General features: G+C 38.9%; 1 protein-coding gene and 1 long non-coding RNA gene across 3 annotated transcripts in view; one reads left to right on the forward strand and one right to left on the reverse strand.

Annotated features, from left to right (window-relative positions):
- MSMO1 (methylsterol monooxygenase 1) overlaps positions 1-17,115 on the reverse strand; it is a 23,039-nt gene extending 5,924 nt beyond the window's left edge. The window contains exons 1-5 of one of the 2 annotated variants that reach the window (XM_082391187.1): positions 17,016-17,115; positions 11,411-11,696; positions 5,927-6,075; positions 4,849-4,975; positions 3,056-3,210 (exon numbers count right to left, since the gene is read on the reverse strand). In XM_082391187.1, the coding sequence (XP_082247313.1) occupies positions 3,056-3,210; positions 4,849-4,975; positions 5,927-6,075; positions 11,411-11,665 (686 nt within the window). In that variant the 5' untranslated portion in view covers positions 11,666-11,696; positions 17,016-17,115. The remainder of the gene's footprint in view (positions 1-3,055; positions 3,211-4,848; positions 4,976-5,926; positions 6,076-11,410; positions 11,697-17,015) is intronic. The other variant, XM_082391188.1, reaches the window with a different exon arrangement.
- The window catches only part of LOC309628314, an 882,984-nt gene that overhangs the window by 471,737 nt on the left and 390,727 nt on the right, over positions 1-20,520 (forward strand). The gene's annotated exons all lie outside the window — the stretch shown is intronic.

Genomic DNA, 20,520 nt, shown 5'->3' on the forward strand with positions numbered 1-20,520 from the left:
TGGGATAAAAGGATTCATCCCTGGGATGCAAGGATTCTTCAATATACATAAATGAATCAATGGGATACACCATATTAACAAATTGAAGAATAAATACCATATGATTATCTCAAGAGATGCAGAAAAAGCTTTTGACAAAAATTCAACATCCATTTATGATAAAAACTCTCCAGAAAGTGGGCATAGAGGGAACCTACCTCAACATAATAAAGGCCATATATGACAAACCCACAGCAAACACCATTCTCAATGGTGAAAAACTGAAAGCATTTCCTCTAAGATCAGGAACAAGACAAGGATGTCCACTCTCACCACTATTATTCAACATAGCTTTGGAAGTCCTAGCTATGGCAATCAGAGAAGAAAAAGAAATAAAAGGAATACAAATTGCAAAAGAGAAGTAAAACTGTCACTGTTCGCAGATGACAAGATACTATACACAGATAATCCTAAAGATGTCACCAGAAAACTACTAGAGCTAATCAATGAATTTGGTAAAGTCCCAGGATACAAAATTAATGCACAGAAATCTCTTACATTCCTATACACTAACAACGAAAGATCAGAAAGCGAAATTAAGGAAACAATCCCATTCACCATTGCACTAAAAAGAATAAAATACCTAGGAATAAACCTACCTAAGGAGGTAAAAGACCTGTACTCAGAAAACCATAAAACACTGATGAAAGAAATCAATGATGACACAAACAGATGGAGAGATATACCATGTTCTTGGATTGGAAGAATCAATATTGTGAAAATGACTATACTACCCAAAGCAATCTACTGATTCAGTGCAATCCCTATCAAATTAACAATGGCATTTTTTATAGAACTAGAACAAAAAATCCTAAAATTTGTATGGAGACACAAAAGACCCCGAATTGCCAAAGCATCCTGAAGGGAGAAAACAGATCTGGGGGAATCAGACTCCCTGACTTCAGTCCATACTACAAAGCTACAGTAGTCAAGACAATATGGTACTGGCACAAAAACAGAGATATAGATCAATGGAACAGGATAGAAAGCCCAGAGATAAACCCATGCACCTATGGTCAACTAATCTATGACAAAGGAGGCAAGGATATACAATGGAGAAAAGACAGTCTCTTCAATAAGTGGTGCTGGGAAAACTGGACAGCTACATGTAAAAGAATGAAATTAGAACACTCCCCAACAACAATACACAAAAATAAACTCAATATGGATTAAAGACCTAAACGTTAAGACAGGACACTATAAAACTCTTAGAGGAAAACATAGGAAGAACACTCTTTGACATAAATCATAGCAAGATCTTTTTTGATCCACCTCCTAGAGTAATGGAAATAAAAACAAAAATAAACAAATGGGACCTAATCAAACTTCAAAGCTTTTGCACAGCAAAGGAAACTATAAGCAAGACGAAAAGACAACCCTCAGAATGGGAGAAAATATTTGCAAACAAATCAATGGACAAAGGATTAATCTCCAAAATATATAAACAGCTCATGCAGCTCAATATTAAAAAAACAAACAACCCAATCCAAAAACGGGCAGAAGACCTAAATAGACATTTCTCCAAAGAAGACATACAGATGGCCAAGAAGCACATGAAAAGCTGCTCAACATCACTAATTATTAGAGAAATGCAAATCAAAACTACAATGAGGTATCACCTCACACCAGTTAGAATGGGCTTCATCAGAAAATCTACAAACAACAAATGCTGGAGAGGGTGTGGAGAAAAGGGAACCCTCTTGCACTGTTGGTGGGAATGTAAACTGATACAGCCACTATGGAGAACCGTATGGAGGTTCCTTAAGAAACTAAAAACAGAACTACCATATGACCCAGCAATCCCACTACTGGGCACATACCCAGAGAAAACCATAATTCAAAAAGACACATGCACCCCAATGTTCATTGCAGCACTGTTTACAGTAGCCAGGTCATGGAAACAACCTAAATGCCCATCGACAGACGAATGGATAAAGAAGGTGTGGCACATATATACAATGGAATATTACTCAGCCATAAAAAGGAATGCAATTGGGTCCTTTGCCGAGACGTGGATGGACTTAGAGACTGTCATACAGAGTGAAGTAAGTCAGAAAGAGAAAAACAAACATCGTATATTAACACATATATGTGGAATCTAGAAAAATGGTACAGATGAACCAGGTCTGCAAGGCAGAAATAGAGACACAGATGTAGAGAACAAACGTAGACACCAAGCGGGCGGGGTGGGGGGTGGTGGTGGGATGAATCGGCAGATGGGGAAAAAAAAAAAAACCCAGCACAAAGACAGCCATGCAGCCTCACCAGCCCCTGGGGAATGCAGTGCATAACCCTGAAGGCTCTCTGCCCTCCTACTGACCAAGATTAACTAGACTGTAATGTCCAGGTTGCAAAAGGTGTTGGGCGCAGGGAAAGCATTCTTACAGGTTCCTGCTGGGCATGTAGAGAGGGGCCCTTTTGGAGGGCAGTTCTGCAGCACTTATCAAAATTTTATTTCATTTTCTCAAATGATACATGAATATACTCTCACCATAAAAACGACAACAGCCATAGATAGGAATGTAAAAAAAACCAAAAATTATTATTTGAACTTTTATCCAATGATTATGTTCTCCTGTTTATTAAAAATAGCAACATTAACAAGGTTAACTTCTCCTATTACTCTACTTAGGAAAAAAGATAACCTATGACAATGATTACGGTGCATGAAATGGGTGAAGGTGGTCAAAATGCATGAACTTCCAGTTATAAGATGAATAAGTCTTGGACATGTAATGTACAGCATGGAGGCTGAAATCAACAATCCTGTGAATCTGAAAGTTGCTAAGAGAGTAGATCTTAAGAGTTCTCAAATTTGTAACTGTGTAGAGATGAACAGTGTGGTGAGCATTTTGCAATACATACATATATCAAACCATTATGTTGCACACCTAAAACACAATGTTACATGTCAGTTACATTTCAATTTTAAAAAAAAACAGAAATAAAGATAATCTATGACCATGAAAAAAGAATATTTTATGATACTTTTACCTGAACAGAAACCATAGCTTACCTATGGACATCAACAGTTTCTATCAAACGAATGGTTACCCAGGCCCAAAGAAGAATAACATGATCACATAAAAGCATGATTCCAATGAAAAATCCAGTTCCAAGAATTAAGGTTTCCAGAGGATGTGCATATTCAGCTTCCATTCCAAATGGAGCCTAAAATAAGTAAGAATTGCTTAATATATTGTGATGGTTAATTTTATGTGTCAACTTATCTAGGCCATGGTGCCCAGCTGCTTGGTCAAACACCAGTCTAGATGCTGGTGTGAAGGTCTTTTTTAGATGTGATTAACAGTTAAGTCAGTAGACCATGAGTAAAGAAGAGGACCCTCCATAACCCAGGTAAGCTTCATCCAATCAGATGAAGGCCTTAAAAGCAAAGACTGAGGCTTCCCAAGAAAGAAGAAATTCTCAAGACTACAATACAGAAACCCTGCCTGGTTTCCAGCCTGCTGCCCTAAGGAATTGAGATCCAGGCCTGCAACATCAACTCTCACCTGCGTTTCCAACCTGTGAGCTGCCCTACAGATTTCAGATTCACCAGCCCCCACAGTGTATGAGCCAGTTCCTTAAAATAAATCTGTGTGTGTGTGTGTATCTCCTATTGATTTTGTTTCTTTGGAGAACCCTGACTAATATATATATTCTAATTTATTTATGTATATCATTTTATGAAATTATATCCCTTCTATATGTTATGATAGATAGTACAAGCATCCCTAGGTATCCCAGGGGGATTGGTTCCAGGACTCCCGTGGATACCAAACTCCAAGGATGCTCAAGTCCCTTATATAAAATGGTGCAATATTTGCATATAACCTATGCACATCCTCCCATATACTTTAAATCATCTATAGATTATAATACCTAATACCATGTAAATGCTGTGTAACTGTTGTAAATACAATTTAAACGTTATGTAAATAGTTGTCCACTCGAGGCAAATTCAAGTTTTGCCTTTCGGAACTTTCTGGAATTTTTTTCCCAAATATTTTCAATCCTTGGTTGGTTGAATTCATGAATTCAGAACCCATGGATACTGAGGATCAACTATATATCTAGCCATACATATAAACATTAACAGTAATTCTCAATAAAAATGTTTTTTTGTTCTTACCAAACATTAAAAGTCTAGGGATGTCCTTAAAACAATATTTTAATAGCTGTCTTTGATGATTTGAGATAAAGGCATTAAACAATTGACTTGAATTCTAATTTTGGTTTATGCACCTGAATTTGTTCTGCCAGGAAAGGGATGTTTGGTTTATCATATCATGTAATTAGGATCAATGCAGAACATACCAAAATAACAAATTTGACAAAGCTAACATCAAAGCAGTTCTGATAAAAATCACTGTTTTGTGGGAAGGAGTTAGCAATGATGTGGAAATGTGTTAAAACTAACTTGGAAATTGTTTTAGGAATTTAACGATTCAAGGTTTGTTGTTTTGGGGTCCCACTTAAATGACCTTAACAGCACTAGAGGCCTCTATCAAACTGCCAGGTACCCAACTGTGTGAGGATAGCGCTCTGGACCCAAAGACAAAAATGAACGATTTCACGTAACATTTTTCTTTCAGGTCTCAATTTACCATGAAATTAAGATATTAAAGAAAATCTGTAGAACTCCCTTTGTGTTTAGGTGTGTGTGTATTATATTCTTAACAATCATGCCAAAGGAAAAAGAAATAAAAACATCACTGACAATTTTTTTTAAAAGTCCAGGAGATTTTTTTTTTAAATGACATTTTTGCCTCTAGTAGGAAAAATGTATTAAATATAGTTCTAACATACCTGAAACTCATGATGAATTTTATGAATATGCTTATATATTCTTTTGTGGTGTAAGAGCCTATGCAGGAAATAGTGCCAGGTATCCTCAATCACTGCACAGCCAAAGCATCTTGCCAAAAGCATGTACCTTTAAGATGAAAATACTGCAATGAGGATTAAATAACTTTTACTTAAACAATCTAGACTTTTACCTGGGATCACTGCTGGAGACACTGCATAAAACCAAATACCAGCTTGACCTAACTGGTTATATTGATCAACAAATTCTCAAAACAATATATACAGATGCAAGCTAGCTATATGATACCACCTGAAGAAGGGTTAAAGAATCTGACCACCATACCAATTCTAATTCGCTTAAAAAAAAGTCACAGGTATAAAATCAGAGTTAAGAAACAAAACTCAAAACTTCTAGGAAAAGAGTAACATTGATAAAAGACTTGAATTAAGATTAATAATAGTAAAATCATTGTTTTTTTTTCCTGACAAAGAGAAGCACATAAGTGCAATGGGCAAAATATATTTTATATACATATGAACACATACACAGAAATTCTTTTATATGTTGAATATACAGTAATAGGAAAAGCACATATCTATATACTGTACATCTGTGTTCAGGTTAAGTCAGAACAGACAGTTGAATACAAATATTATTTGAACACAAATATTTATGCTCAGATAATATATATTTGTGTCTGTATAGACACAATTTTTATAAACTTCACAAACTATTCTCTCATTTTTTTCTTTCATTTTAGACTTAAAATGCAATAAATTTTTTCTTGGCATAAGCATGTGTACCTGTATACAATCATATATCATATAAAGGATGCTATGGAAACTTCTGATGCAAGAAACTCACCTTCCAATAAAAATATTACACTAAAATATAGAAACATATAAAAATGGGAACATTTTAAGTTTCTGCTACGGTTTACTTTTCTACATTTTATTTATTTCCAAAGTTTAGAAGAAACAAACATTAACCAAATGAAGAAAGAAAATAACATTAAGGATATTTTAATTGAATGATAAACCATGACTGAGTATAAAAAGCAAATCTTCATCTACATACCATCTTGGCATTGTTTCCCAATCATAAGGAATATTGAAATACTCTGTAAAATAATAGGTTCCACAAATCAAAGGAAGCTGGATACAAAAGTGATTAAAGAGAAGTACTTTAAAACATTTCCATTGATTTTCCCACGTTTCTGGTTTATCCTATGGAGAAAAAAATCAAAATATTTAGTATTAGCCTCTGCTATCAGGAGTTTCACCTGAAAACTAGAAGTAAATTCCTAGCGTTTTCTCTAATGTTTATATGGGGACTTAAGTTTATGTTATTTAATTAATCCTATGTTATGTGAATTCTATATTATAATTGCTGTGTTACAGTAACTAAGGTCCAGGAACCACAACACACACACACACACACACACACACACACACACACACACCGCTTCTAAAACCTTGACAACTATCGATATTATCACTACTTTAAATAAGTGAAGAAATTGTCAATAGACAAACCCAGGCATAATGGTCCCGATGATCTCTACAAACCAAAGGAGCACTACAGAATGAATAACTCTTGTCTTTGCTGCCCACAGATCATTTACTTCTTTTATCAGGAATGCCAGAGAGGAAGAAATGTGTTATGCTAAGATCACAGTTGGGTTCTCCCAATTGCTGAGGCAGCTGCACACATAGCATTGGAAGCCTTATTACACAGGTAAATCAACACTGCCAGCCATTCAGCAGTTTTCATTCCCAGAAATAAGTGCATTTTTGTTCTTAAACATTGACAGAATTAGAAACTCTCTGAGCTGGAAGAACTTAGAAAACAAATGCGTCCAGTGGTTCCCAAAGAATGGAGAGCTACTACCCACATGAAGTTCACAGATTAAAGTCAAAATGAGGAAGTGAGATTAATGTAGTGAAACGTTCACAAAACCTCATGAGGATTATCGACTTGCTTAGCAAGCCATATAGAAAAATCTAAAATTTATTCAATTTAAAGGGGTGCACTTAGTTAAAAAGTGCTTTTGGTTTTACAAAAAGATGGTGATAATAAATAGTTATTGCTTTGTTTTAAATGTCCTTACCTAAAAATTCAGAAACCTACCAATGCAAGTTTTTTAACTTAACCATAATATCCCAAGGATGAAACCACTGACCTCAGCAGAGGCCCGGAGGTCAACCTCCCTGCCCAGGATCACACAGACAGTTATTAGCAGAACTTGGACTAACTAAAATCTAGGGTTCCAGTGTTGTTCTTGAAATTCTTTGGGAGAGTTACCTTCCCTGACAAAAAAGAAACAGCATTCAACTGGTAATCAGTCTGGAGAGTTGGCTCTAACCTCAGGGCCTCTGTGAAGCTCACATCTCAGTCTGCTCAACAATAAAATGAGGGAATTAGGTGAGATAATTTATAATTGTCTATTTCTACTCTGAGCATGATCTGACCCCGCTCCTCCAAACTTCCAGTCTGTGATTGGGGACAAAATAAATGGAAGATTCTGGCTTGGGCCGGCAAAGGCACTCTTTTTCCCATAGAACTATGTTTAACTGACAACTGACTTGTGATATCCTGGCTAGACTCTAATACTGATGTAGCTGCAGAAATTAACACAAAAATGAATCAACTGTTAACTAAAAAATCATATGCTTTACTGTTTACCAGGCCCACACTTCAGAAAGAATGTTTTTAGTGTATAAATCCTTGAGGAAAATTCCTAGAGAATTATCAAGATGTAACACTTAAAAAAATCCTGCAAGGTCTACTTCATTACTCTCATTCCTGTGAATATTCTCCCCACTAGCAAGCATGTGCATTAGCTGTCTATTCTGTTTCAAAGCAGAGTCTTCAGTGTTAGCTCCACCAGCAACTTTTTCCTGTACCCTCACTATTTCAGGGTATCTGCCTTTAAAATGTGTAAACCTGTGTACACTGATTTTTTGGCTTGTTTTTAAACCCCCTGATATTGTGAAAACTTGTACTGATTATCTTCACAACTAATTTTAGTATCAAAAAATCTCAAAGCAGGGACCTTAATGGTTGTGAAACTCAAGGAAGACATGCTAAGTACAGACTTGAAGGCTTTCGATCTCTGTTTATCAGTAACTAGTTGTAAACTAGATTACTTCTTGTCCTTTCTTTTGCCACATTTTATTCTAAATTCTTCATAAAACCTTGAATGAAACAGGTCTTTCTCTCTCTGAAAAAGTTACCACCTCTGACCAGTGAGTCAACTGTAGAGGGCAGAAGACAGACAGGGATACTTTGGCCTGGACAGCCATACAACAAATCAGCCCCATAAATAAACCAATGGGTGACCCGTGGGAGCCAGAATTCCAAACATGCATGAGAACTTAGACATCCAAACTCAATTCTGCCTTTCAAAGCAGGCCTTTTTATAAGGCGTATTCTGGAAATGTTGTGCCCTTTATTTACGGTAACAGGATACTCTCCTTTAGGCCACAGCCCTTTTAATTCCTTCTCCCTTTACCCTTTGTTCTTCCCTCCTTTGGCTTGGAGTCCAAGGCAGCTGACCCTCTGCACTATCCCCAGAGAGAATCAATGTTAGTACTTGCTTAAAGTGAGACTCACTGGGAGAGGCTACAAAGAGAAGAGACTGGTCAGAGAGGATGTGTGCACTGACTGCCACCCGACATGGACTCAATGAGTACAAACCAGTCTCCTTAGGTGAACACTCCCAAGATGCCTGCTTTCCACCAAGACTGTGTGCCCTTGAGTTTGAGTTTGGCATGACTTTTTGAGAAAAGTTAACAGTAAGCATTAGAAACTATCGTGGGTTTACCAAGTGTCAATAAATCATTTCTTTCTCTAACAAGCTGGTGCAGATTCCTTCCTGGGAACTGTGTCAAACTCATTAGTCTACACATTACTAGAGTTCACTATTTTCCCTATGTTTAAAACTGAGAAGAGGCACTGCGTATATCTCAACACTTTGTCATGTATAGCAAGCTCTCAAGAAACATTTAGTACACTGAAGTGAATACCTAGAAGCTAGGAGCATCATCATTTTTGGGGGGATGACATGAATGCTGCAGAATTACCATGATATATTTAGGGTAAAAACAAAACCTTAACAGTCTTGATCAAAGTCTTAGCATATTAACATACATTTAAGAGTTGAGACATCATGGGCTGGAGTGAACTGCAAAATAATACTCATGAATCCCCATAACCTTCCCTTCCAGCTAATTTAAAAATTAAAATTTATGTATGATAAACCTCTCCATAAAGTGGGTACAGAAGGAACATATCTCAACATAATAAAGGCCACAGATGATAAGCCTACAGCTAACAACATACTCAATGGTGAAAAGCTGAAAACATTTCCTCTAAGGTAGGAACAAGACAAAGATGACCACTTTTGCACTTTTATTCAACATAGTATTGGAAGTCCTAGCCACAGCAATCAGACAAGAAAAAGAAATAAAAGGAATCCAAATTGGAAAGGAAGAAGTAAAACTGCTACTGTTTGCAGATGACATGATACTATACTATACATAGAAAACCCTAAAGATGCCACCAGAAAACTACTGGAGCTCATCAATGAATCTGGTAAAGTTGCTGGATACAAAATTAATACACAGAACAGAAAACTGTAAGACACTGATCAAAGACACTGAAAACGACACAAATAGATGTAAAGATATAGTGTTCATGGATTGGAAGAATCAATATTGTTAAAATGACCACACTACCCTGACCACACTACCCAAGGCAATCTACAGATTCAATGCAATCCCTATCAAAACACCAGTGGCATTTTTCACAGAACTAGGACAAATAATTTTAAAATTTGTATGGAACTACCATAAAACTCCTAGAAGAAAACATAGGCAGAATACTCTGCCTCTACAATTATTAAATTGTAATAATATTTTTTTGGATCTGCCTCCTAAAGCAAAGGAAACAAAAGCAAAAATAAACAAATGGGACCTCATTAAACTTAAAAGCTTTTCTGGACAGCAAAGGAAACCTTTGACAAAACAGACAATCTGCTGAATGGGAGAAAATATTTGCAAATGATACAACTGATTAGGGGTTAATATCCAAAATATACAAACAGCTCATACAATTCAACATCAAAAAAAAAAACTGATTAAAAAATGGGCGTAATACCTGAACAGACATTTTTCCAAAGAAGACATACAGATGGCCAAAAGGCATATGAAAAGATGCTCAACACCACTAATCATCAAGGAAATGTAAATCAAAACCACAATGAGATTTCACCTCACACCTGTCAGAATGGTTATAATCAAAAAGACTACAAATAACAAATGCTGGCAAGGTTGTGAAGAAAAGGGAAACTTAGTACACAGTTGGTGCAAATCTAAATTGGTGCAACCACTGTGGAAGACAGTATGGAGGTTCCTCAAAACACTAAAAACAGAACTACCATATGATCTGGCAATTCCACTCCTGGGTATATATCTGAAAAAAATAAAAACACTAATTTGAAAACACCCACAACGTTCATAGCAGCATTCTTTACAATGGCCAAGATATGGAAGCAACATAAGTGTCCATTAACAGATGAATGGATGAAGAAGATGTGGCATATATACACAATGGAATACTACTCGGCCATAAAAAAGAATGAAATTTTGCCGTATGCAACAACATGGATGGATCTGCAAGGTATTATGCAAAGTGAAATAAGTCAGAGAAAGACAAATATGTATGTTATCACTTACATGTGGGAAAAAAAAACCCAAAATAAATGAACAAATATAACAAAACAGACTCACAGATATAGAGAACAAATTAGTGGTTACCAGCAGGGAGAGGAAAGGGGGAAGGAGCGAGACAGAGGTAGGGGATTAAGAGGTACAAGCTACTATGTATAGAATAGATAAGTAACAAGGATATATTGTATAGCATAGGGAATATAGTCAATATTTTATAAGAACTTTAAATGGAGTACAATGTATAAAAATTTTGAATCACAATGTTGTACATCTGAAACTAATATACTGCATATCAACTATATCTCAGTAAAAAATATTTTTTTAATTAAAACTTATAAACCCAAATTAGATAAACATCAATCTACTTAAGGCACAATTTAACAAATTATTCTTGAAACCTTAACAGTAAATGCTCTAGGGTTGTGCTGTCCAATATGGTAGCAACTAGAAATGTGGCTATTGAACATTTTAAATATAGCTAGTCTTAACTGAGATGGGCTGAAATTAGTGTAAAATATACACTGGATTTCAAGACTTATTATAAGAATAAGAACATAACATATCCCATTAAAACTTTTAAATTTTGATTACTTACTGAAATGCAACAGTTGAGATTTATTGGATTAAATAAAATATATTGCTAACATTATTTTCCCTACTTCTTTTTACTTTTTAATGTATTCTACTAGAAAATTACACATGTGGCTTCATTATATGTCTATTGGACAGCCCTGATCTAGAGTCTATTTTGAGTTATAAAGTTATATTTACCTTAAAAATATTCAACAAGACTAATGACAATACTCCATTGCAAGTCCATCATACTCACCTTTTGAATTTTGTACTTTTTCATGTAAGGTATAAATTGAAACAAGAATCCAGGTAAACAGAACAAGAAATAAAGGACCTCATGAACTATGAGGGATCCCCATGTTGCAATCTGGAACTTTGTATAATTATTCAACATATAGTTCCAAGCATTTTTAAATGGTTCCTGCAGAGGATTCTCAGGTAAAAGTGAATCTACATATTCCACAGCCAAGGATGCTGAACTAAAGATGCTGATACTTTCATTTGTTGCCATTTTGCAAATCTCTGCAGACAGCCTTATAATTCTGCAAAAATAAGTAAATAAATAAGTAAATAAATAAATAAGCAAGCTAAACAATGAAATTCTAAGAAAACAGTTTTAAAAATGCTTCTGATTAATTTTTAAATTACTAGAGGAGTGCCAATCTCTCAGGTCCTAAACATGATTAAAAACCCCAGTCTACAGGATGTCATCACCACCTCCATTTGTGGTGTATGATTTAAAAGTCACATGTTAACTTTCAAGAGCAGAATCTAAAGAACTATAGTGGATAAGAAATTTCAAGCCATCTTTAGAGACTTTTCAGTGTGGTCTCCAGGAAAAACTTGTAATTTCAATGAGCAATAGTTGGGTCACTTAAAACTAAAAGAATCTATAAAGAAAAAGTCTGCCAAACATGACTGCATAAAAATTAAATACTTATAATGGGGAATAAAAAGACAATCATAAATAAAGTCAAAGATCAAATGACAAACTGGGAAAAATATTTCCAAAAATTATGACAAAGGGCTACAATGAGTGCTTTAGAAAAAGCCTAAAAACCCAACAGAAAAATGACAAAGACCATTCACGGAAGGTTCACAGAAAAATAAATACAAATGCTTACTAAGCAAATAAGCAGTTCAATTTGACTCAAATAGGAAATGCAGCCTAAAACAAAATCTTTAAGTTTCATAATGCCCAGTACCCAGTAACAATTTGGGGAAACAGGCACCATTGTACATTGTTGATGGGAGGATTAGTCTATAAAATTCACAGTATTTATTACAACTCAAAATGAATACACCTTTTGACCCAGCAATTTTCTCACTCAAGTGTACCAAGATGAGCACACTAAGACTGAAAGAAGCATTGCTCATAATAGCAAAAAGAAAGAGAAAAAAGTAAAACAAAATGTTAAGTCCGTCAACAAGAAATGAATTAAATAAATTCTATCAGGTCCTTCCAAAGACACACAGCCACAGAAAAGGAGGAAGATCTACATGGTCTACATAGAAAGATGCCTAAGATACAGTGTTGTGAAACAGCAAGTTGTGGAATGTATAGCAAGAACCCCACTTATGTTTTTGTGAAAAGGTTATATACTTTATGCACTTTCATGCATATGTATATATGAGAGACACACACACAAACATAGAAAATGTACAGAAAATGCATATGTATACACGGTTGGGGGGGTTATGAAGAGGAGAAAGATTTTACTTTCCATTTTATACCTTCTTACAATTTTAATTTTTTTCATGAGCATGTTTTACTTATTTAATAAATAAGCTTAATAGGTCACCAAATCAAAAAATTTGGAAACTTATGAAGAATGTCACTTTCCTAAAAATGTTTACTGATGTCCCTAATTTATGAATTATGATGGGCCACTCTAAAAACAAATATATTAAGCCTAGGAAACTCTTAATAGTATTTAAAATGCCCCCTCCCCCCATAGACCTCTAATCATAGAGGATCGGGGAAGCTTAGCCAGCTTCCTCAGGACTCTGAATTCACTTTGCATCCTTATTCCTCTGTCCTACTCATTCTCAAGTGACTTACAGCACGGGGACTATTGTGCCACAGCCTGTGCTCACTCACCCTCTCCTCTAAGACTGTCTGGTCTTGTGTTCTTATCCTACCTCATCAAGAACTTGTCCATCACTTACTCTTTCTCATCTTTCCCTCTTCACTGAGTTCATCCCGTCAAGTTTAAAAACATACTCAAGTCTTCCTTTCTTGAGAAAAGTTTTCCTAACCTCTATCACCTCTCCCTCAAGCCACTGTTCCCTTTCTCTTTTTCTTTGGACCAACCAACTTCTGTCTTAAGGGAGAGATCAACATGCAGCCTCTGAGTGGTTAATTCTCACACACACAACTCACTCAACTACAGCTGACCCTTCAATAACATAGGTTTGAACTGTGCAGGTCCACTTAGACTCAGATTTTTTAAAATAAATATATTGGAAAAATTTGGGGAGATTTGCAACAATTTGAAAAAATTCACAGATGAACCACATAGCCTAGAAATATCAAAAAAAATTAAGAAAAAGTTAGGTATGTCGTGAATGCATATAATATATGTAAATAGTATTCTTACATAGGCATAAAGTGAGTGATATTTAATATAAAATTAATGTGTTACTGCAAACCAGCCTATTATCAGTGAAGTGGTTTTTTAAAAAAGTAACAATGTTTCCAATACTGTATTATGAATGACTAATACTATGCTATAAAACTTTATAATGATTCATTTATTAGTGTATAGGCTGAGCTACTGTAAAGCAATAGTATCGACTACACGAGGTGACCACAAAGCAATCATATTGCTGCTTCTTCATTATCAATGCGTGAATCCTTATACATGTAAATAAATATGAATTTCTTTTTCACATTTTCTTTCCATTTTTGATATCTGGTGTTAGTAATATTCATAACATCCACAGTGTTTTGTATCATATGAGACAATGTTGATGTAGGTTCTGACAGACCATTCACCTTGTAAAAAGACATAAACTTACGGTATCAATAAATACAGCACAGTACTGTAAATGTATTTTCTCTTCCTAATTTTTTAACGTTTTCTTTTCTCAGCTGTTTATGTTATTGGTAAGGCTTCGGTCAACAGTAGGCTATCAGTAGTTCAGTTCTGGAGGAGTCAAAAGTTATGTGTGGATTTTCAACAGCCCAGGGGTTTGGCGCCCCAATCCCCGAGTTGTTCAAGGGCCCACTGTACTTGCAGTCTAGGTCCCCATCCACACCAAAATGTCTTCAATATTCTAAATTACAAAATAAAAGTTGTTCCAATCCTCATTTTTCATGAGGTTGTTACCAAATCTGATGATGCTAAACCAACACCAGTTACTAGCTGTGTGACCTTGAGCAAGTTAAGTCACTTCTCTAAGCCTCAGTTTTATTATCTGCAGAATGTAGAGAATAACAATAGTAACTAGATGATGGGAATCTTTTCATGATGTACATGTATATCAAATCACCACAACATACACTTGAAATATCTTGCAATTTTATCTGTCAACTGTACCTCAAAAAAGCTGAAAAAATAAGGAATAACAATATAGTTCTTCTCATGAGTCCAAGAAATAATGCACATGAAGTACTTAACATAGGACCTGACACATGGTAGCTACAAGAAGCTAACAATTATTAAGGACTTTCTATAGGCCACTCACTGTTCTAAGAGTGTTACATGCTCTCTCTATATTAAAGACTTTAATCCTTACCACACCTTCAAGGCAGGCACTTTTATTATCCCCATTTACAAATGAAAAACTGAGGTTTAGAAAGATTAAGTAACTTTCCCAAATTACAAAAATGCTACGTGGGGGAGCCTGTGCTCGCATTCATTACGCTATACTGTGATCCGAAATAATAAAGTACATAAATATTATAGTAAGACGGGAATAATTCCCACAGTTTACCCAAGCCCCTTGAAAGAGTATTCCATATAGGCTGCCTTCATTTTCACATTTCCCATCCATTCTCCAGCAATTACAATCTGTTTCCTATTCTAATCAATGCACTGAATTTACTCTTACTAAGTAAAATCAGTAAGTCTCCTAGCTTCCAGATCCAACATTTTTTTGACTTTATTTTATCTGGCCAATCTGGAAGATTTGATACTTCTCACTTTGAAATGCCCGCCTTTCTTGGTTCTTGGGATTCATATGTATTCACTCTGATTTAATGTGTGGTACTATGTGCAGCCACTGTGCTCCCTGCTGCCCTCACCCCTAACTTCAAAACATAAAATCTAGTGAGGAATACAAAGAAGTAACCAAACTGTCACAAAATCTGTGACGAGAACAATAAAGCGTTGGAAATATAGAACAGAGAGGCCCAGGGAAAGAGGCATCCTAGAGAAAGAGGCATCTAAACTCAAGTCTGGAGCATGGAGGGGAGGTGACTAGATTAAAAGAGAGTGAAGTCGGGTGGGATGGGGTTGGGGGGGATAGTTTTGAACAGAGGAAACATCAGTTCCAAAGACTCAACCAGGAGATGAGAAAGGATACAGCACTTTCTGATTTAGTTATGTCTGTGGTACAGCTTTTGAGAAAGGAAGGCTAAAGAATTGAGGTTGAATAGTTTCCCAGAGATGCTTTCTTTACTCCTTCCAACTATTCTACATTACCTGGAGTGAGCTTATCTGTTCCTGTTGCGAGAATATGCTGATATCCACAATCTCTCTCTCTCTCTAGGCCTCTCTCCTAAACCCCAGGTTCTGATTATCCAAAAATCTACTGGCCATCTCCAACTTAGACAGTTCAGAGGCACGTCAAAGTAAACATGTCCAACATGTTCCACCACTGCCCCTTGCAGCACTACCCACACACTCCCTACCTCCTGTACCACGCAGTGAACCGGTGCCACCACCTACTTAGCCATCTGGGACAGAATGTTCCAGACCTCTATCTCTGCTGCCCGGGTTAAGTCTTCACACACTTACCCAACTGAGAGATAACTGCTTTAATTAACATTCAGGAGTTTACTCTCCAGACTCAAGGGAGGGAAATAGACACACTGTTGACAACTGAAGCAAAAAATAGGAATTCAAGAGGAAAGGGGAAGGGAAATAAAGAGTGGATTTTCTTTTCCTTTTTTCATCCTTGCACAACTGGATTGACTGGAGGCCTGCTACAGGCTCAGACAAAAGAAATGTAGTCGTTTGTGGATTCCCTTAGAAACCTTCAAGTTTAGCTGTCGGAGTGCTGCCAGCAGTGCCTGCCCTTCGCCGTGCCCGTATCGCGCCTCCAAGCGTGCCTTTCTTAAACCCTCCCTCCAGAACAGCAGACAGGGTTCACCCCTTCTCCAGACCCTTAGAGTTCCAGGGAGCGCCTCCCCACAGATAAAGACCTAGGCCTCTGCTCTCCTCCTCTCTCACCTTCTCGCCCCCACCCTCGGTATTCCTACAAGAAGGCCTCTGACCGTCCTCCGCTTGGGCCTCTCTGCCCACGAAACAGCGTCCCTTGCCGGTACGTCCTCTGCCCAACTCCCATTCATCCTTCAGTACCCTTCTCGTACGCTCTTCCCAGCCGCACGCCCCGCCGCGCACACAAACAGATCTTGCCCCCCTCCTTTTGTACAACTCTGGTCACACTGGCACCGTGGGCTGTGACCAATGTCCCGGACGGCTGAGGGCCGTGCCCGGTTCCGACACTGACTGAGGGATTTCACCCTTTTCCACCCGTACCCGCCGCCACGCCCTCCATCCCGGCCTCCATCCGCGGGCACCGACACTGACTGAGGGATTTCACCCTTTTCCACCCGTACCCGCCGCCACGCCCTCCATCCCGGCCTCCATCCGCGGGCACCGGCCGTACCCTCTTCCACCCCGGGCCCTCACCTGCACACCGCCGTATCTGCTGCCGTCTCCTCCCGAGCTTCGCTAGGCTCAGCCGCTCGGGCGGTTCCTCCCGCCGTTATTGGCTTGCGAGGGCCCCCGCCCCGCCTTCCGGGCGCTGTGATTGGTCTGCGCAGCTGCCGGCATCGTGTGACTCGCGCGAACGGAGCACTGGCGGCGCGGCCATTGGCTGCGAGGATGGAGTGAGGATCGTGAGAGCTGGGCGTCAGGCCAGTAGAGGCGCCGCGGCGCCTGGGGGCGGGAGCGCACAGCCAGGTAGGTGGGGCGGAGGTGAGGCAGTGAGGAGTCGCGCATCAACCTCGGTCCCGCTCCCAGGCGCCTGCGCGGTCGGGGAGGCAGTGATTCCGCTGGCTGTGAAGTGTTTTCGCGGCGCTGGGTTCACAGGTCGCTGCTTTCGCTGGTGCGCCTCGAGTTTAGACCACCTCTTTCTCCTCCCCAGCCCCAGCGCCCCTTGATAACTCCCACGTTTACGTAGGAGATGGGGAACTTCAAATGCAGCGCCATTCCTGTATGCGGACGGGAAGCCGAAGGTCCGGGAGGTTTAGGAGAGACTGGACGCGGCAGTTGGCTCGGCACGCGGGGAGACCGCCGCCGCGGACCCGCATGGGGCTCACACTTGCAGCCCGGCTTGGCCGCCTTCCGCCCCTGCGGGGGTGCAGGAGTGTGCACGGATGGGGGTCATCCACGAATTTAAGCTTTCGCTTAAGAGAGCCTTTTAAAACTTGCACAAGGGCAACACGCGGTCTAGTTGAAGGCACTTTATATGCAGGACTTTGTACAAACGGGATAATGTCGCTTTTCATGGCTGTGATCGGACTGGCTCTCCTGCCTGAAATAATGGGTCAGGTACCATCTGCTTCAGGAAGCCCCTTCCTGAGGAATATGTCTCTTGTTAGGTCCAGTGACCTCTACCGATTCAGATAACTGTCCCATGTGTTTGACACCCACGTTCTTTGTAAAGTATCATGACAGAAAAATCACATCAAATGAAAAGAAACGGGATCTGTCCCTTGGGTGTTCAGAGCCTTGTCTTTAGGAGGCCTATGGTGTCCTGGGGTGGATGTTGTGCTGCACCACCTAGGTCCCCCCTTCAGGACTAAAGCAGGTCTTCAGCTACTGAATGTTGGCAAAAAGAGCCACTGTCCCATGGCACGAGTCCCTTTCCAGGGGGCAGCCTGAGTCCAGTGACTGGTTGATGCAGGAGTGTAAAGGCCCAGCCCCTCACCCCAATTTGCCCAAACGTGTTGCCTTCTGTCAAGGAGTGTTAAGGGCATGCGCTATGGGGTCAGACCTACCAGGTTGTCACTCATTAGCAGTGTGCTCTTAGATAACTTACTTCTCAAAATTTTATCTAGTACTTTTGTAAAATGGGTATTATAATAATGTTTGTTATGACAGTAAATGTGATTATGTATGCAAAGCCCTTTGCCCAGTATCTGAAATACAGGAAGTGCTCAGTAATACTATGCTGGTTATTATCTGACTTAAAATCCTACCACAGTAGCGATATATATTTTATATATCGGAGCAGATGTATGTATGTGAAGGGGTTAAATTATTATTTTAAATCTTGGAGATTCAGAGCTGAAAGGAAATACAGAGATGGCTCCAAAATTACAGAAATAAGCTCAACTCACTTATTTCCGTACAATGAAGAAATGGGAGGTTCAGAGAACTGCAACAATAGTGATAATTTATTGAGGGTCTTCTGTATGTCAAACACACTGATATACATCATTTCTTTCAAACTCCACAATAACCTTGTAAGTGACATAGACACTACTGTTGCCATTTTAGAGAAGACAAAATGTCAGAGGTTAAGAAATGTGTTTAAAGTGGTGACAGCTAGCAACTGACAGAGGGGGATGCAAACTGAGAGCCATCTGATTCCTATGCCCATGGGCTCTGCAATACATCACACACTGTTTTCCTTAGAGTCCTGAAGCCAGGGTTAGAATGCCAGAAACTTGATTCAAAGTGTGATTCAACTTTCCCATGTAGCCTCCTCTCCAAAATGAGACACGGCGGCCATAAAAGCCAGTAGGACACAATTTGCTCAAGACCAAACTGAAACAAGAGGCAGGCTAATCCAGGGGTCCCCAACCCCCGGGCCAGTACTGGTCCGTGGCCTGTTAGGAACCGGGCTGCACAGCAGGAGGTGAGCAGCCGGCCAGCGGACAAATCTTCATCTGTATTTACAGCCACTCCCCATCGCTCACATTACCGCCTGAGCTCCTCCTCCTGTCAGATCAGCAGCGGCATCAGATTCTCATAGGAGCGCGAACCCTACTGTGAACTGCGCATGCAAGGGATCTAGGTTGTGTGCTCCTTACAAGAATCCAATGCCTGATGATCTGAGGTGGAGCTGAGGCAGTGATGCCAGCACTCGGGAGCAGCTGCAAATACAGATCATCATTAGAAGAGAGGTTGGACTGTACAGAGACCATAATAAATCAATTGCTTGCAGACTCATATCAAAACCTTATCAGTGAGTGGCAGGTGAAAACAAGCTCAGGGCTCCCACTGATTCTGCATTATTTTAAGTTGTATAATTATTTCATTATATATTTACAATGTAATAATAATAGAAATAAAGTGCACAATAAATGTTATGAGCTTCAATCATCCTGAAACCATCCCACTACCCTCACCACCATTCTGTGGAAAAATTTTCTTCCATGAAACCGGTCCCTGGTGCCAAAAAGGTTGGGGACCGCTGGGCTAATCCATTACATCACTATGTAATATTATGCTACCCTGTCTCATAACTCATCAACAGCTGACATTATAAATACATGGGTCCTCATGCTGTCTGTAAGGGATGATAATAAAAAACAGGAATCATATGCCAGAGTCCATAAGGGATGGGAGGGGAACTGAAAGTATACACACCATTCACCTCAACCCCAGTCATCACTGCTTTCAGTCAAGAAGGTGTAGAGCCAAGCAAAGCAAGCAGCAGAGTTGCTTTACAATGCATTTTCATGGATATAACCTTGAACTCTGCTACACCTGGTGGTCTTCTTGGCAGGATTTCTAAGACTTCTGACCTCTCTTTTTTGTACAATAATCTGAACAAGCCAGGAACATTTTTATAGGCCTAAACAAAACAAAACAAAACAAGATGTTTCAAACTGGAGAGGCAAAGGCTGGCGGGGGGTGGCGGGGGGAGTACATTCAAAGTCTCTGAAATCATGGAGTTATGAATCTAGCTACTGACAAACCTTGGCAAACTGTTTTATGGTATAGCTATTAAGGCTTCAAAGAAAGGAAAGACAAAGAGGTATCTGACATGCTAAGTTTTTAAGACTGTCACCCTAATAGATTATATTTTAAGAAAAGCTTTAAAGATTTTTAGATAAATCTTTAATTGACAGATTCATGGAGAGTTTCATGGAACATTAGTGTTTGGAAGTGATCAGGAAAGGTAATGACACACTTTTCTTGGTGCCACTGTCAGAAGCAGCTAGCAGTGCTCCAAGTTCAT

The sequence above is a fragment of the Balaenoptera borealis genome, assembly GCF_965194805.1.
Source record: "Balaenoptera borealis genome assembly, chromosome: 4".
NCBI lineage: Eukaryota > Metazoa > Chordata > Mammalia > Artiodactyla > Balaenopteridae > Balaenoptera > Balaenoptera borealis.